The sequence below is a fragment of the Eutrigla gurnardus genome (assembly GCF_963514095.1).
Source record: "Eutrigla gurnardus genome assembly, chromosome: 4".
Lineage (NCBI taxonomy): Eukaryota > Metazoa > Chordata > Actinopteri > Perciformes > Triglidae > Eutrigla > Eutrigla gurnardus.
This window is the reverse complement of record NC_139918.1, coordinates 20193478-20212511: the sequence shown is the minus strand read 5'-3', so window position 1 is coordinate 20212511 and position 19034 is coordinate 20193478. Positions and strand designations below refer to the sequence as shown.

General features: G+C 41.7%; 1 protein-coding gene across 2 annotated transcripts; it reads left to right on the top strand.

Annotated features, from left to right (window-relative positions):
* The first annotated feature begins 234 nt into the window (after nucleotides 1-234).
* LOC311013051 (WW domain-containing adapter protein with coiled-coil-like) lies at nucleotides 235-9850 on the top strand. Of its 2 annotated transcripts, none has more exons than XM_084008946.1 (13): nucleotides 235-562; nucleotides 1007-1040; nucleotides 1602-1791; nucleotides 2330-2421; nucleotides 4016-4131; nucleotides 4342-4439; nucleotides 4665-4940; nucleotides 5814-5930; nucleotides 6048-6196; nucleotides 6396-6487; nucleotides 6940-7123; nucleotides 7545-7672; nucleotides 8319-9850. In XM_084008946.1, the coding sequence occupies exons 1-13, from the start codon at nucleotides 522-524 to the stop codon at nucleotides 8386-8388; spliced, it is 1587 nt and encodes a 528-aa protein (XP_083865072.1). In that variant the 5' UTR covers nucleotides 235-521; the 3' UTR covers nucleotides 8389-9850. The 2 variants fall into 2 exon arrangements, with proteins under 2 accessions (XP_083865072.1, XP_083865073.1); XM_084008947.1 differs by having other exon boundaries at nucleotides 236-562; nucleotides 4022-4131.
* The last annotated feature ends 9184 nt before the right edge of the window (nucleotides 9851-19034 follow it).

The following is a 19034-nucleotide window of genomic DNA, read 5'->3' as shown; positions in this document are numbered from 1 at the left end:
AGTGATCATTACATTCCGTGTATGATACTATTTGTCTTTTTTTGTTGTTGTTTAACGTCAAGGCTATGCGTAAGGCCAACTAAATATCCACGAACACTTTTACCTAAGGTATTTTTCCCCCTTGTGATCTTTTTTTAAATATTTCCAGTAAGGTTGAAACCGTTAGCGTGTTCGATCATTCTTTTAATTTGAAAGGTACAACCGGAACTTCTTTTTCCTAGCTAAACATTACCGAGGAAACCGTCTTCGCCGTTTCGTCCTGACTGCTGCTTTTCGCTGAGCTACATCGGCCGAGCCTAGCGTATACCGTAACTACATGTCAGACGATGCACTGAGGGTGGTTTGCAATAAAGGCCACCCGCTATGCAGTGCTGGTGTTCGCTGCACGGCTTGTAGGTATCTGTTTGTTAGGAGAGGCTGAGCCCAGATATCAGGAAGCTGAAGAAAAGAGAACTGTGATAGCAGACAGACAGGAGGCCACGGTTCCCCCTCACACACATACACACATCACCACGGCCTTGATGGTGATGTATGCAAGGAAACCAACAAGAGTCAGCGATGGGTAAATCGGGCACAAATCATAACATTTTGAAAGTTGTCCGTAGGGTTCGCGTATGTATTTGTGGATTGGTTGATTCTGTTTGACTGTTAACGTTGAGCGTTAGCTAACCTAGCCTACAATTAGCTCGGGGTTTCGTATATTTCCTGTAGCTTATCGACTAATGATAACGTAACGTTAGCTAGCTAACGTGGTAACGGTAAGCTATAAGTGTGTAAGCCACTCTATATACGATATATTTTAAACACGGTCTGTTATTTTCGACCAGTGACATAATGAACAAACAGCTGTTGCTAAGGTGGGCGAATCAAGCTAACTTGGCTAACGGCTGCTAATTACCGGTAGCAACATTTTGTTCCACAAAGTGTGTTGCTAAGCAGGAAAACCGATTTAATCGTTAGAATGCAAACCGTCTTACAGAACCCTTTGTTTCGTGTGTTTCCACAGGTGCAACGACAGAAGGGATTCACAATCCTATCAGGTATGATATGAATATCTCACCTGTCATTACTTTCCACCAACGTAGCTAATGAAGGTGTAGTATTTTTCCATTAAAATGATAAACTGAAATCTTCATGTAGCTAGTTGTGTTGGAGACAACCCTACTCAACCTTAACATACATGTTCAATTATGGGGCGTGAGTCAGGTCTCACTAACTAACAGTTATTTTGCCAATAAATAATATGTTGAACAAAATAAACCACTAACGTTTAGCAGTTACAGTTTTTAATGGCTATCAAAACACCTATAGAAAGGATCTGACCGCTGTGGCAATTTGTTTAATGTTCGTGTCGAGCTCAGCAAACTTTGATCTCGAATGCATGTTGTGTTGATACAGCAGCAGGTCAAAGCAGGACACATTTTTACACGAGTAGCACTCCTTGATCATTGCCAAGTACTGATGTTACCAACCTAATAAGATCACAACCGATGGCTTCATGTAGGCTACATTCAAGAAATGGCTGTGCACTCATATTTTATTTAAGATGACAAACGCTGCCCATCCCAACACATCTTTCTGTCATGCTGCATTCAATCTAGACCCATAAATCTCAGCCAAAGAGCCAGTCCACCAGCCTTCACCGCTATGACAAGGTGCGCGATGGCTCATCAGACCCCACACCCCCTTACAAGATGCTGCGTCGCTCAGACGAAAGTCCTGTCAGCAGACATGGAGACAGCACAGGACATGGCAAGGCGAAAACCTCTCATGCGATCCGAGGAAAGAATGGTAAGCCTGGATCTGGTGGTCTTATACATGCATGCAAGTTTTATCTAAAAGGGATCTTCTAAAGAAAATGTGGTATTTTAATTTTTGCATAAACCTCAAACGAATACAAATACATCAGGTGCTTGTGGTTGCAGGCAAATGAATCGCTCTCAGCCTTATTGTAATTAATGTGTAATCAGACCAAGAAATACAGAATCTTATGATGAAAAGCAGTGTTTGCCAGGTTCATTTAACAATCGTTTTGTGTGGATTTGAATTGTCATTAGTCCATTCTTACCCATATTACTTTTGAGCAGACGTGGGTACAGAGTTTGACATAAAGCAAAACATTAACCCAGAGACTTTCATGGAGAACAAAGTGAAGCTTCTTTTGTAATCTCAATGCCATCAGATCACAATATAGCTATTACTGCTTTGTGAATGTGAATAATGGAAACGGAAAACCATTTCTTATTTGGCAGTTGCCTCTGTCACTAAGTCTCAGTCGTCTGCAGAACAATGTGTATCTTCTGTGACTTGATAAATGGTTTTGTTGCAGGGACCAGTGGCTCCCCTCAGGAGAACTCTCATAACAACAGCTCCCACCATGGCTCTGACTCACATGCGACTCAGAGCAAGCCTGCAGACAGGGTAAGACGTCGTCTTATATCTGATGATATACTCTGTGTTTCCTGTAGAGATTGCTGTCACGCTACTTTGGAACATAGTTTGCAGGACAGAGATATCTCCCACTCTCTGTGCAGACATTGATCACCTCGTCGACAATGCATGATTGAAACATCATATTTATTTAACAGACTCCCTCTGTAGAGTAGATCATCAGATTAGACTTAATGGCTAAAATATTTAATTATTCTATATTACTCAGTATAGGGTTGAAATGAGCAATAAGAGAAGCTACTTAAGGAACAGTACCACAACAACAACTACTATACCTACACCATGGCAGGACAGCTAAACAAACTGCATGGTGACATCTCATTTTCCTCATTTTTGAATCAGTTGTTGCAGAAATAACTGTCCACCTTTTCCTGTAGTGACTCAAAGTCCCCTTAATCACATCTATGCTATCCTGAAGACTCAGGGTAGCATATCACACATGGCATTAATGAACTGTAACAGACGTGAGCAGTAAGTGACGTTAGTGTTGACAGCCCAGGATAAATTAATAGCATTCAAAACTGTCTGTTATGTTCCGTTTCTGTTGGGAGTTGATGCAAAATCTTAAACTCCAATTCATGGAATTCAAACATTTTGTGGCAGTTCCCATACCTTTTTGTTTGTAGTAATACCAAGACCCCGATATAGCAGAAGCAGTAGTACAATTCCTACTGCTGTTCACCTTCTTTTTTCTTGTGAGAAAGCATGAAATAATGTTTTGTTGTGGCTCAAGCCTCCTCTGCAAGTTTTCGGTGCAGTTATAAATAGAGAAAAACAAGATGAAAGAAAGTATATTCTCTTCCTGGAATTGTTGTAATGGCTGTAATTGTGTGTGTATACATGAGCATGAATATTAAACATACAATCTCCAATCCCTACTGAAAAGCCCTAATTGAGGGTGGAAAGTGAGGCATGTTTACCTATTAAAGGTCAATGTGTATTCTTACTTCTTTAGGGAACGTATTTACTGTATATACTTACTTTATACAAAGTGATACTTTTGCATTGTGTCATGTTTAAAATCATGAAATTATCCTTAGATAATATACCTGTAAGACTATTTTCCAAACTGTGCTAGAGTGTTTCAGATTGTTTTAATGTGTTGCTACCATTCACTTCCATGTAGGATGAACATTTAAGACTTAAAATGTAAAGTCTGTCATCATCTTCCATCCTTTTGTAGCGGTACTCTTTTACTTGTCATAATATCACTTATGCAAAGTTACCTTACTCCAAACGTGCAAACAAAAAAAAGAATCCAGAGAGTTGGAGCATGCTCATTTGGCGATCAAGATCGTGGCTAAAGGGTTCATAAAACCCATTCCAGTCAGTACTTTTCTGAACCTGATGATCTGATAAAGTTTTTAGTCTTGTCTCACACATATAGTGATGTTTAATGACATGAACATTGTCAACAACCAATATGAGCAGGATGGGAAACGATCTCAAGACAAATCTTATTGTTGCTTTCAAATAGTGACCCTGCAAAATCCCCAGTAGTCTTTGTAAAACATTATGGTCTTTGACAAAAAACTCATGTTTTGTCTCATGTCTCGTCTTTCAGCACCAGGACCCATCAGATGACTGGACAGAACACATCAGCTCCTCTGGGAAGAAGTACTACTACAACTGTAGAACTGAGGTCTCCCAATGGGAGAAGCCCAAGGACCTGTTGGAAAGGCAAGCCCTCTTAGAAATGACATTACAACACGCGTGCACTGCAAAACAATGTATTTATCCTGAAATGGTAGTCAAGATTTTCATGCACAGTCATACATTACAAGATCAGGCCGTGCACGTGTTTTAACAGAATGTCATTAGAGTACAGAGCCTAACCAGAACCTGCATTCTTCACATTGTCACTAGTGCTTTCTGCTTAATCTGCTTCAGGGAACAACGACCTAAAGACTCAGTCAAGATGGCGGCGAATAGTTTCCCCAGGGACATGGACTACAGACAAGAGGCCTTGCAGGACAAAGCCTCAACAAGTAAGTATAGCAGAATTATAAACCCCCAGCAGCGTTTTTACATAGTTGTCCTCTCCAATGCCATGGCTAGTTTCTTCTGTTGATCACTTTCTGGAGATACGTTTAAGATACAGAGGGTTTTTTTTTTAAAGTAATTTGCTTTGTTTGTCCGATGCACAATTCTCCCTTTCCTGCAAATATTGTGTCAAGTAATGTTTTGCTCTCGTGCTCCGCTCGCCTTCACAGAGACCACATCAGGGGACCAGTCAACCACATCCAACTCCGGCCATTCCTCCTCTTCCTCTTCTCAGAGCCTGAACTCTGCTCCCGGTGCTTTAGGTTCCACCCCCTCCGCCATGTCCTCCTCTTCTTCCTCCTCTTCAGGCCAGGTGCCTCAGTCTGTCCAATCCCCACTACCAGCACTGCTGCAGGATCCAGCCCTTCTGCACCAGCTCCTCCCAGCACTGCAGGCTACTCTGCAGATGAACAACGGCAGCATGGACATGGCTAAACTCAATGAAGGTGAGGGCACACAAGATCAAAGGAACACTAGATTTCCCTTTTAACACAGCTCTCCTCCATCGTCGCTTGTTAGGTAGTTTAACCAGGGTCATGAATTTTTAGTTTCTGCACGTAATGTCTTTCACGTAACTGTTTGTGTATTGGGGGATCATATGAGCCTCCTACATTGCATTAACATGGCTACTTTACACTGGGGCCACCAAGTGTCCCCTAAGATTTGCCACTGGCCCAAATAAAATGTCATGAAATTATGTCAGAATAAATGCGTATGAATGTCTATTACACTAAAAACTGAGACAAGTATCTGATGATCTTTTTGAATGGAGAGCGTAGCAGTATAACATCAACTCCTCCTTATTGTTGCAAAGCTAGCAAAGTGCATTTATAGTGTTTTTCTGAGTTAGTGTTTCATTAGCCAAGCTTGAGCCTACAGGACTTTGTGAAGGCTGTGTAGAAAGTGTGTTGTATCTTCAGAGGCTTATTTTGTAGAAAATGGAGCCCGTCTTATGTTTGGACCAACGCAATATCTGTGGATATGGCAGAAAAAAGTCAATGTCTTTCCATCCAATATTGTGTGTTTTTATTCGTATTCATTTTAATTGTGTCTTAAGCGCTTATTAATGGGTTTACTGCATTCTGCTCTTACTAACCTGGGCGTTCTCTAGTTATTTATCATAAGTTCTTGCTATTCTGTGTGAACCTGTAGTATCCAACGTAACCAGCTGGTCAAATCTTTCCACTACCTCGTGTCTCATCTCAACTGTGGTTCCTGACTTAACTGTGCGTGTTTGTGCACTCACCCGTCGTGTATTCTTACTCACTCACGTGTGTGTCTGTATGCCCGTGCGTACATTTCCTCTTTCCTCCCTCCAGTCTTGGCAGCTGCTGTCACCCAAGCTTCCCTGCGGTCTGTGCTTCATAAGCTCCTCACTGCTGGACCTGCTTTCAACGTCACTGCTCTGCTCTCAGCTGCTCAGCACTCCAATCAAGGTACGGCCTCCTCGCTGTTTCTCACCATCCGCTACACAAAGTATTTTTTTTTTTTTCAAGGAGCCCACTTTCCCCAAAAGGAAAGCGTAGTAATGAACCTCCTCTCTCCTCCTTCAGCCCAGCACTCCAGTCAGTCCCCGGTCTCATTGACGTCGGACGCATCATCACCGCGGCCGTACGTCTCACCACGGAATGGCACGCCACAGAGCAACCAGAAATCCCTTCTGAGCGTGCACTCTGGCAGCGGCACATCCTCACAAACAAGGGTGAGTCGCATGGCCAAAAGAATCCCAAAAAACAGTCCAGTTTGAAGAATGGACATGTACTTTCCCCTTACTGATGACTCACCCCCACTCTTCTTCACTTTATGACTCTAACATCTTTTCTTCCTGCTTCTCTACCGCACGCCCTTTTTGTTTTCTGTCCTATTTCTTTCTCTCTTGCCATCTGTTCTTCCCTCTTCAGGGCAGCATGTCTTCAGGTAAACAAGGATCAGTCCCCCTGTCTCAGGCCGTAGAGAAGCGCCCAGAGGACCCCAGAACTCACCAGCAGAGAAGGTAGGAGACATCGTTTTTCATGATGATAGATTGCTTAGAGGTAAAGCATCGAAGGAAGAAAAAAAAAAAGGCTTTTCACAACTAAACGGAAATCGTATTTGTTTGGTAGAGTAGTGCCAAAGAGGTCCGTGTATTATTTAGAGCAATCGTTTCTGGAAAGTAATATATATTATTGTACGAATCAGATATTCAATTTAAAAAAACACTTTATCCACTTCTGATTATACAGTTACCCGGACCATAATTATGTTTGTTATTATAGGGATTCACAGTTAAACACTAAATACGTCAAAATGTGATGAGCGGTGACTTATCCCGAGGTGATAATAAAGCGGCAGAAATAAAGGCTATGGACTGAATAATCAGTGTCAGTATCCCAGCATGAGGGAAGCTGCAGCTGGATTTGATTCACCCCGAGTGCACCCCGGTAATTCGTTGTCTCGCTCCACCAGCCAGGAGATTCTGTGCACGGGAACAAACATATCTGGTGCTCCGGTGGCCCATCTCCCATCCGGCAGCACCAGCCAAACGCAGGCCGACAACCCAGGCACCTTCACTCCCACCCTGGCGACTCATTTTGATGAGAGCCTCATCAGACATATCCAAGGATGGCCTTCAGAGAACACTGAGAAACAGGTACAGTCCCTCACAGAGGTTTTCAAATGTTACAATGCGATGTGTTGTTACCGTTTACCACAGTTTGTTCCAGCTGTAGCGTCATTACAGAGCTGTAGAAGCAGTGCAGCTTCCTGCGGCTGCTGGACCAAATGTAGACTTTTAGTCTTTGACAAAAATGATGCCATCATAAGGTCCAGTTACTTGGTGTTTCCAGAGCTTTCAGGCGCATATCATGGCCTTTATCAGAGGTTGTAATGAAGTATAAAAGCTTCATCATCACCATGACAAAACCATTTGTTTCCAATGTCAAGAATAAACCTTCAGTTCAGTGAGTCTGGATTATTTCAGAATCAGTCAATCTTGTTTTGAAGTCATAAGATAATGGTTTGTTGTGAAAATCTATCGTCATGACTAATAAGCACTCTTCCCTCTCCGTCAGGCGGCTCGGTTGCGTGAGGACATCCACAACATGGGCAGCTTGTACATGTCTGAGATCTGCACAGAGATGAAAAACCTCCGCTCCCTGGTCAGAGTGTGTGAGATCCAGGCCACACTGAGGGAACAGAGGTGAGGCAGACATGACATTTGCATCCACATTAGCTGCTGAGGCTGTTTACATTACATATTCATATCGGGCTTGAATGATATGACGAAAATATAATTCAACACGATATTGGTTGGGCACAATTATGGTCCTCATGGGTCCATATATGCTATATTCTATTATGCTTTGCATGGTTTTGCATTATATTCAGTCTGTGTTCTCCTGATTTCTCTATGCTGTGTGTGTGTGTGAGAGAAGGCGGAAGCCAACGGACAACTGCATGCAACGGAAGTTTTTAATACTAATTTGAATGTCATCGTTATGAATGAAGCAATTAAGTGCAGCCCTAGTAATTACCCATGAAACCCCAACTCCATCAGGGAAGTTATCCTTTCTTGCCAGCAAAAAGAATGCAAATGTGCAGATAAAAAAGGAGGGCCGGAGAACGTTAACGAAGCGATAAGCTGCGTGATAAACGAGTTGGGACTCCTCTTCCTTCTTAAAAATACAAATACATTTTCATTCTAACCACTTATGGGTGTTGCAACATATGTCTCCAGTCTATATCTATGTGCATTATGTATGTTCTTTTTCTTAAAGCAAAATCGTCACTAAGGGGACTTCATTATCGGCCAAACCTAATTCCTCCACTTGTTTTCTCAACTACAGAATCCTGTTTCTGAGGCAGCAGAGCAAAGAGCTGGACAAGCTGAAGAACCAGAACTCCTACATGGTGTGAGGACCTGCCGAGAGGAGAAGAAAGGACTGGTATGGATGGATTGGAATAACGATGGAAGAAGAGGAACAGACATGGACAGCAAGCTGCAACGGCCCGTTTGTTCTCCCAAACAGAGCAACTGAGGAAAAAGCTCACAAATCAGTCTGCGGCTGACGAGATGAAGATCCATCATCCTGAACATGTCTTTTCTTTTTTTTTCTTTTTTTAAAAAAATGTCTTTTTTTCAGTGTCCACCACACGAATTGCTCTTGCTAAAAAAAAGTGCAACTGCCACTGAGTCGGACACTTTAACCAGTGGACACAGAGGACCCGGGGCTCTTTTCAAACAGCACCTTTTTGGACTGTGAACCTTGGATTGTGTGTATTGTATTGGGTTAACTTGTTTTCTGGTGTGTTTTGATGTGTAGTGGTCAGGAAAAGATTACAATTAATTCTTGGGAAAATGAACTTAAAAACAAACCATCTCATAATAATTGGTGTGACACAGTTCTGGGGAGGCTCCCCGATTTCTTTGAAATGGACTTAGTCATGCGTTGAAATGTATGGATTCAATGGCAGTGATGTAACCGTTCTTTTTAATTCACATTTAACTTGTCCGTGGTTTCGCCATCCCAGTGTGTCTTCGAGCTGTTTTACGTGTCATGAGATTAGCGAAGACCTTTGGCCCGACCTTTCTGGAAAATACTTAAATGTGCTTCAGTGATTTTTGTCCCAAACGATGGGAGTCTGCGTTACAGTTCCAGTAGTACAGATCCGCTGGGACGTTATACTGGCTGGTTATGTCACACACACTCCAGATGTTTCAAAGCCATTTTGAAAAAGCCTATTATTGGACCTAGATTGACTGCTAGCACATATGAGGGTTGCATTAGTTTGTGGCCCTGCTGTTTTCTTTTCCCTTCTGCTATCTGTCTTTTTGTATAATTGTTATCATTTTGTTTCTCTCCCTAGTCAGATTGGGGAAATCTTTCATTCCTTTGGTGCAGCCTAGCAGGAGACCGTAAAAGAGTAGTAAGGCGTCCGAGTCCACAGCCATGTAAAGCAAAAATTACCGTTGCACATGATTGAACACATCCTTGTAGTCATAATGGAAAATGTTGGAAAGACATTTTTTATTTTTTCAAAAAGGAAAAGTGTTTTGTTTAATTTTTTTTGTTTGTTTAACTGTCATGGCTGCATCCCCCCCCCCCCCCCCCCCTTTTCTCAACTGACTCAAGCCAGACTTGGCTGCTTTTTAAAGGGGTTCATTCATGATAATAGGGTATAGTTTTTATATGAACATCGCATTCAATTGCAGTCCTACACGTCCGCCGACCATAAAACAACTTCCTTCTCTCTCTCTCGCCTGTTCTAGGCCTCGTCTTTGAATAGTTTCCACCAGATCTGATGTGCACACTTTTTGGGGTGGGGGGGAGGGGGGCTTTGTATTCCATAAAATATGAGAATAAAATATTATACCACACCTCTTGCTTGGCCTCTTTATTCACTGTTCGGATGTGCTTAAATGTGTGTGTGAAAATGAGTATTTCCTGATGAATTATGCATTTTGTAAATTTGCTTAAGTAAAGTGTAATTATGCCGCGAAAGGAGGGTTCGGTTGACCTCTTTGGAGATGCATGTGCGCTGGGATTTGACTCTGATGGTCATAGTGGTTTAATTTTAGTGTCTGAAGCTGTGCGGCTCTATATCTGGCCACTAGATGGTGACGGGGAGCAATCTGACCATGAATCTGGTAGTGCTCATGTGTCCTTATGCGTTTCGCTCTCTCAGCTCTTATCAGATTCAAAACCTATTACTGAACATGTCATCATGTAAAATGTAGCCTTTTACAAAAGCAGAACGCTGGATCAGAATTGAGTTGACCCGCGGTCTTATTCTGTGCCAACTGAGGCAATGCTCTCATAGGTACACAGATGATTGATGATAATAGAACAGCTGCTGATTAACCAGACAACCACATGTGGAAAATAGGGAGTTAAAATGCCAAAAGTATTTCACCCAGAGTGGTGTATCTAGGATAGTCTCGTTTTAATCTAGGACGACTTTGAACTCGGCCTCTAGTTCAAACACCTCAGCAGCTTTTCTTGCTTGCACAGCTCTACGGTGAGCCTGTGAGCTTTCTGCTTCGTCTCCTCTCTGAACATCGGTCAATGAACACTCTCCGCAAACTTTCAGAGGAGTCCTACCTTCACTGTGCTTAATACTGCCAATTACTTCTATGAAAATATACTAAGTGATGCAAATGATAGTGATCAATAGATGGATTTTCGAGGCAGATACTTATATTGATATATTAGTTATAAAGTGTGATTAATAAAGGCATATACAGGATAAGCGGTAGACGATGGATGGATGGATAAGCAATAACTTAAGAATTTTACTGAGCAGGACATTTACAATTTTTTAATTGGCGAAATCAAAAAGAAATGACTTAAATTCAATAGTAATCAATTATGTGATTTTTTTAATGCCAGATGCACCAGAAAAACTCTGCTCAGAGGTAACAGAGTATTGATTACATGACCCCCCCCCACACACACACATGGCTTTTCATATCAGACTGCAGATATGCTTTGAGGTCTGACCTTGACTTTCAACTTAAAAGCATGTGTGCGGATGAACTTCACAAAGGTTTGTTTTCTTCTTCTTCAATCATAATCAAGTACACCAAATGCTGCACTGAATGTTTGTTCTGAGGTTGGCCAGCTTTGATCTCCAGATGTGTTTGACATTTGATTTGCGGCTCACGATGAAACGTGTGCTTGACAACAAATGAGGTGAGTAGCAATACTTTTGGGGGAAAGTTTAGACCCCCCTTTCATATTTGGAGCCGCTCAATCTCTGTATTCCTTATTTAACTGCTTATTGAGTCTTCAAAATGTAGCCTCAAAGCATTTATTCAAAGCACACCTGAGACGGTTTTTCTTTTCCAGTTGATGAAGGGACCAAACGTGTGTATGAGAGCTGTTTCATTTGTCCTCATACGCGGTATTATCAGAGGGCACGGAGCACGGCACTGATTCATTACCACCTGCTCTGCATCAGCCTCCAGATCAGCTTCGTCACCAGTAAAGTAGTAAACGGAATTAAAAACCCTCTGTTTCATTACGTGATCTACGACTCAGAGTGGGCCCATTAGTTTCAGGATTAAGCTGACCTGAGATAATAAAGGCTTTATTAATCTACTTTATTTATCTTTATCTGACTGCACAACACATTTATTTTATGCCGCTATAGTACCTCGCACTGACGAACCTCCCCAAACTATCACCCAGAGAGTCACTTGTTCTAGCTGGTGATTTTGTTTGTGTGTGTCTGTATGTTCGCAGTCATATATATATATCTTTTGGACCACTTACAACAGTGACACATTGTATTTGTAAATTCTCCCTGGTTTAAATTAAGTATATTTATGCTTGCCTCCTTAATAACAGCTGATAATGAATCTCACGCTTTGTGATTCAATTCAAGTGCCCTTTTGCCAGTTTAATAGAGAAGGAATGTTCACCCAGTTCCTTCATTGGCCTTGCCAAAAAACATTTCACCAATGCATTGGATGCTTCAACCTATTCGTCTCTTGCTTGTGCGTCTTCCTCCGCTTTCTCAGCCCCCACTTTTTTTTCTCCATCTTCCATCTTTACTGGTTCTCCTCAGTGGCAACACCATTATATGAGTAGCCTCATCATTGTGAACCTGCCTGATCACATCATTGTGGAGAGATTCACCTTTTTTCACCTCATCTTCGGTATATGCAGATTTCCACACTCCTTCATAGCGTGTGATAATCTAGTAGAATATTACTGCTGTACTGACGCGATGGAGATAATAAATAATGTATGCATATTAGAGCATTGTTGTGGGATAGGAAGGTGCATTGTCATATTTTCACTTTTGTTAAAGTGAACTTTTCTTGACCTGTTTCATCCTTTTATATTAGTTTCAACTATTTTTTTCCAATGTCAGCAGGAATGTAAGATTCTGTCAAAGGCACTCTGGACAAGATATTGCCCTTTTGGACCACAAGGCAGCTCAGAAACGTTGCACTTTCTATCAGCCCCTAAACCCTGATAGGCTTGATCACTGTCACCTTATATAACAACCCATACATCTCCACGCCGGGTGATTGATGGATCCCATCGCCGCTGTCTTCGATCCCTCGCTGTTGATTTCACGCAGCGCAGGTTAAAGGTCGTCTTCATCTACTTTTACCTTATGTGTTCAGCGTTCTCCTCTGGGGGATTTTTTTTTTTTTTTTGTAACGCTGAACCTCAATCAGCTGCCCATCAGTCACAGTGTGTGAGACACTGGGCAGTCCCCATGTCCTGTGGCGCCCTTTTCACCAGCAGTGTCCTTGGGGGACACGGCCAATGTGCTGATGACCTGTCATACTATATTTATCGCTGTCACAGGTTTATTTATTGAGTCGCTGCTAATCCGAGTGAGCCAGCTGTGGGCTTGGCCATTAGCCCTGGTCTTCGTCAAAACCCCTACTCTCCTCCCTCCAATTAGCCCTATTTTCATCCCTCCAATTAGCCGTTCCACTCTCCAGCCAATGTTAGTCCGCCCTCTTTTTCTTATCTCACCCTCCTGGCGGCTCTCCCTCCTCATCTCAGGCTTTTCTCCTTGTTTTCCTCGTGTTCATCACCCGCTGATTCCCTCCCGTCCTTGTCATCTCCCTCACCCTTCCACTGACCATTTCCACCCCAACATCATTGACTCCCCACTACTCCCATTGTCCCTGCCGGGGGGGGGTTACATTAAAGTGACCGATCTCCCCTCAAACTGAACTTAACAATCTAAGGGGGGTTATACTTTGGTTGACATTGTAAAACTTTTGATGAATGATAGAGCTGGGGCCTTTTAAAGCTCCCGTCGTTTCAACTGTCATTGAGACGTGTGAGGGGGAACTGGGACGTGTCATCGCCGTACGCCGTCTCTTTAAATATAGCACGTGCCGTAAAGATTTTAGTACATGTCTTACACTTGACTGTCATTTTCCAAAATGGTAACACATGTGGATTGATGACCACAAGCGGGGTTTGGCAGTCTTATTGCAAATACGTTGGTGAGCTATAAATCATATCTTGTGATTTAATATCTCAACCGGAGGGCCGACTTAGCTAACAGAGGCATGGGCACCTCTTATGAAAGGTTTTCTGTGTTCCCAGGGTCTTGTTTGTTAATGTTTGCTGTTATTAAGGGGAATAATACATGTTCTCTATCAGCCATGGACTTCATTTTTTTCAGATTTTTTATTTTGCTTTTCTTGCTGGTTTGAAGTGGCATTTAGTGCGGCAATAAGGATTTAGCAGAATTATCAGCGGACTCAGTGGTTCCCCTCGTCTCTACAGAGCTTTTAGCATCTTTCAGCCCATTCATTTGATTTTATAGTCAACAATTGTAAAGCTTTTGGTTCATTTTCAACACTTTTCATCAGAGAGGATACTTAACTTTACGTCAACTGTCCAGCATCACACAGCAGACAGATGGAAGTTAGCGATAAGCAAAGTGAACACAGCGGAGCTTTTAGCAAACAAAGAGATGCACATTCCCCCTGTGGGTTATGGAGAACATTCAGTTGTTTTATCAGGTGGAAGAGACAACGCGCTGAATGAATGGTAATGTTGCTCTGGGTCTGCTGGATGGGTAAATAACCAACTGTTTGCTCGAAGGTTTTGCAATATCAACTGTTCTGTTAAAAGGTACTATTACTGCAGGTTTACCTAAAGGAGCAACATGACTGTACTGGGGCCCGGATTTCAATCCTGGTTCAGGTTCCTTCTGTGTGACGTTTGCATGTTCTCCCCGTATGAGCGTGGGTTCTCTTCGGGTTCTCCGGCTTCCTCCCACAGTCCAAAGACGTTACAGGATGGGGATAGGTTAACTGATGTGACCCTTAAACTTAACAGGATATGCAGTGATCGATAATGGATGAAGAATGGATAACTAGCTTATTAGTCAGGAATATTTACTGTTACAGAGGAAACTCTAGAGATACAAACCAAGTTTTTAGCAACCTTAAAATTACAACAACAACTCACCCTCTCGGCAGCAGTGAAGCATCTAAAAAATGTAGGTAATATCTATCAGAATAGATGAATGTGGTTATAAGTAGAGTAGTTCATTCTGTCAGGTACAGAGTATCTATCAGAATGGCCTACTAACAATATGGTTAATATGCCTTTCCACACCTTCATGCATGCATCTTTTATTATTATAATAATCTACATTTTCCAGCCCAGGGATTCCTGAAATCACTCCACCCAAACATCGATGCGTCATCTCTTAAATGACTTGCATGGAAGCTTAGATATTTTTAGGCTGATGATTGCAAAGAATGATTGTGTCGCGTAGCGCTGTTCCTCGTGAATAAATTGCTTGTGTACAAATCACAGAGGCAAGATACATTTGCCAAAACAACTCAGGATAATAAGTTAGATCCGCTATGAAACAGAGGTGGTGTGCAATTTAGAGTTGCGGTGGATTTTACCTGTCAGTCAGATAAACATCATTTGTCATAAGCCTGCTTATTTATACATTTGCCTGAGACTTGGCTGCGTGCAAGATGGAGGAAACACATGATGCATATATAAATATGAATCCACATAGGCACATATATAAATGGATGAAGGCAACAACCGGGCAGTCTCATTAGGACAGACAGAAACTGTAACAATACAGACTTACCACAGGGGAGTGCTGTTAGTCAGTGGTCAGGCCTGCTGATGAAGTCTCCCAGACAACGAGCTCCTCGTGGGCTGCTTTGATCCAAGTCTAACAATCATCCGGGAGCAAATGACTGCCGTGCATCTAGAGAGCAAATTAGAGCTTAAACCACGTTACATAAAGATTTCAACATGTAAATATCTATTTATTTGGCCTGAGGGTAAGGTCCAATCCCATTTCTTACTCAGGAACAAAGTTTCGAGGGGCGGTGGTTGAAATCTTCTCTTATGAAATTGTCAGTATAGGTGGCGGTTATGTAAATAGATGCGACGAGCCACTATTGATGTTATTGTTTTGTTACATTATAATTTGTTACTATTAGCTTGTTATCACTTTTATGTCGTCATATGAGAGCGAACAGCGGTGCTCTGTTGGCTAGCAACCGGTGCTCCTACCCCGCCAGAGGAGCGCTAACACAACAGCAACGTTGCTGCATTACCGCTCCATGGAAATGTGACTAGGAAATATGTTGAATAAAAATATATTTTCTAAGGTCCAAAAAAGTTTTCCAAATATAAATCCTTTATGGATGAATGAATCATGCAGAAATTAGCCTTAAAACAATGTTGCAATGTTAGCGGGATTGCTAGCTAGCTGGAAACATGGGCATACTAGCAATTTTTCTAGAGATTTTTTTGTATGCTTGTTATAAAGAAAATGTCATACAGCCCTTCCACTTTCACAACAAGAAAGGTGTATCACGTTTTAGGACATAAAAGAGAGGTTGAAGCTTCATTGTATTGGAATATTCTTCCAGTGTTTATGAAACACGTCAAATCTGAACCGTGAAGCTCGGTTGCTTTCGAGAGGTGCTGTTGTATGATGCTGTGGATCTGAATAACACCTGTAACCACCTCACTCCCAGGATTTATGGTTCGGGCATATGGCACGCAGCCCAGCAACACTTACAAATTAAGTTCATTAGAGAAGTTACTGAACCGGCCAAAAGGGGCCACAAATGGCTCTGACAGAAAGGAGGTGGATGCAGTATCCGATCCTAAGTAGTGCCTCCATTGTCTTAAGAAGAGTGGTTGTGCAAGCCCTTCTGGATGAAACATTCATAGGCTGTTAGACATGTCTGGGATCTGAAGAGTATATACTGTATATATATATATATATGATAATAATCCTCTGTACAGTCGTATAGGAACTCTGCCCACTCCCTTGTTTGTTCTGTACACATGCCGTATTGCACTTCTGTCCATCCTGGCAGGGTTAGTTGCTCCATACGGTTTTCTTAAATGGGGGTTTTCACCCCTGTGAAAGGGTTTTTTTAAGGGAACTGTTCTTTATCTGATGCATGGGTCCAGGGACAGAGGGTGTGGTGTGTTGTACTGATTGTAAACCCTCTGAGGCAAATATGCGATTTGTGATATTGGGCTGTATGAATAAAATACAATTGAATTGAATTAAACTAATGCATTTCATTTCATTGAACTGTAAACAGAGAACCCAGTCAACTAAGTATTTGGATTAAAGCATCAGATGCTCTGTAAAATATTCTTTACAACAACCACTGGCCCATCCAAAACTCACTGAGGACCAGTAAACCAATTTTACCCCAGGCCAAGAGAGTGTGTTTAAGATGTTGCATTAATGGAACCAAATATGCCACGACATCGTCCCCTACAGCTGGACTGTGAATGTTACTGCTTAATAACAATACATAACCAAGAAATCCTCAGACAGCTTGAAGCACCATTAAATCGACCCAATTAGCCCTCCGAGAACAATGGCCAATTAGCTTGGGAATAATTGCTTGACAAAACTGTTATTGTTATAAATAGTTACAGCGCTTTTGTAAAGCTCATGGGGCTCCAAGTTGCTTAGTATGGCTAAGGAAGGTTGTTTTACTTTTATGGAAGTAAAACTGTCCTGCAAATAGTTCGCCCTCTTCTCCCTTAAAGTTTGTAGTATGACCACAAATGGGAGTTACAGGATAATAACATGAAATGTAATGTACAAGTTCAAGTATAGTAGAGCCAGGATGTCAGAAAACTACTTCAGTCATGGCAGTTACAACCATATGTAGCGTTACTTAGCATGTGCTAGAATTAGCCACCAAAGCTACCAGTCATACCTCGGATGTTAAATATAACAAGAACCAAGGACCGTCCTCAAAGATGGCACCCCGTTAACTGAATTGATTTAACTAAATTTTAATATTGTATGACAACGTGTAAAAGAACATTCTTTGCCAAGTGCAGAATAAAAACATTGCTATTTTCCAGCATCATGGTTTGCTGATGAAGATATATTTTCTAAGGTCCAAGAAAGTTTTCCAAATATAAATCCTTTATGGTTTAATGAATCATAATAGAGTAATAATTGACCTTGTTTGCAGTTTGAGGTGTATGTTGTATAGCTTAATACATCCATTGTTGTACCAAGCCCACAAAAGCATGACCGTTTACTAAACCCCTCTCCTTAAAAAAGTGAGTCCAATCATAACTTAGCAACCTCAACCAGAATGGATGAATTTCTTCACATGCCAAATACTCAAGACCAAACGTGGGAGGAATGGATTGAAGATTGTGTTCAACTGCTCTGCTCTTATAGCATTAGCATCTGCAGCTACTTATTTCAGCATAAATGCTTAAGAACTACTATGTAAGCTAAACAATCAATCCTGCTGTTAGAGACGATTAAAAATGTGATTTATATGCAGATTTAGCTGCAGTCTTTCAGCCATCGAGTCATACTTGAAGATCCATTTTACAATTTTCTTTCTTTCAAAAGTTAGTCTCTGTCGTTATAGGCTGGGTTTCCAGAGTAATGTCTTCTAAAAGCATTGTTCATCGACTCTTTATATCATCACATGAATAAATATAACTCAGCTAGGTCTGGGCAATCCAATCAGCCGATTCCCTCCAACTTCATGGTAGTTTGCTCTCCAGCCAACCCTTGAAGTCCTACGGTGGACCCTAAAAGCTCCATGCATTTGGCTTCAGCATTGAGTGCACGTCAATGTGATTTAAGAGATTTTAGAAATGAAAGACCGCCCAACATAAAATATTTGTTCGAAGGTTTAACCAACGGCTGACTTGTTTAAAGCATCGATCAAAAGTTGTGCTGGTCTGACCGTACTTCATGGATCTTGAGCAGCTTCTTCACCAAAGTTCTTAGGTCTTCCATCTTTACTCTCATCAGATGTTGACTGACTTAATTGACCAATTATACCCCTTTACATCCTCTTTACTTCTTCCTTTTCTCCTTCTTTGTAATTAAAAACAATAAAAAAAAATGTTCAGGGAATACATCTCTAGAAAGACTTGGCAACTGGTGAAGGTTAGTGAGCCAGCAAAGTGTTTAGGCTGAATTGATGACACACTGCACTCAGCTGTGAGGATCCCTCTGTGATTTGTTCTCTGGCAATGCTGAACCAGCGCCAAGGCGGAAAGAGAAAGAAAAACGCTGCATCACTTTGTTTCCTTCTGTGGTCGATGCCTTCTGATTATTTGACAAAAACAATATTAAATGCTGATTCATAATGAGGTGTTTGTGAAGCCGCCACACCGGCAATCTCATTCAGAGTGGAACTGATTAGCATCCAGTCCCGGTGCTAAATTACAGGCTTGCTCGACAAACATCTGATGAAGCCCATTTGATTGCGAGAAACACTTCAAAGTGTGGAGCTATACTTTCGAAGGCGTCATCGTGACTGGGCATTCATGGGCACTCATTCTTTTATCTGTATTTGATGGATAAACTGTGTGTGTTAAGCTTGTTTGAGAGCCCTTGTGAGTGAAACACTTGCTGTGTGTTTTTACAACGTATAGAGCAGAGATCTTCAACAAGGGGTCCGCAACCCCTAGGGGGTCCGCAGAGTTACTGCAGGGGGTCCAAAAATGATTTGATCCCAAACTTTCTTTCTTACATATTAACATGAAGACAACCTATAATAAGCAAATTAAATCTTC

Coding starts and splice junctions, on each gene's coding strand:
- LOC311013051 (XM_084008946.1), top strand. CDS start 522: ATGGTGATGTATGCAAGGAAACCAACAAGAGTCAGCGATGG. Junction 6,488..6,939: donor AGAACTCACCAGCAGAGAAG/GTAGGAGACATC, acceptor TCGCTCCACCAG/CCAGGAGATTCTGTGCACGG. Junction 7,673..8,318: donor GCCACACTGAGGGAACAGAG/GTGAGGCAGACA, acceptor TCTCAACTACAG/AATCCTGTTTCTGAGGCAGC.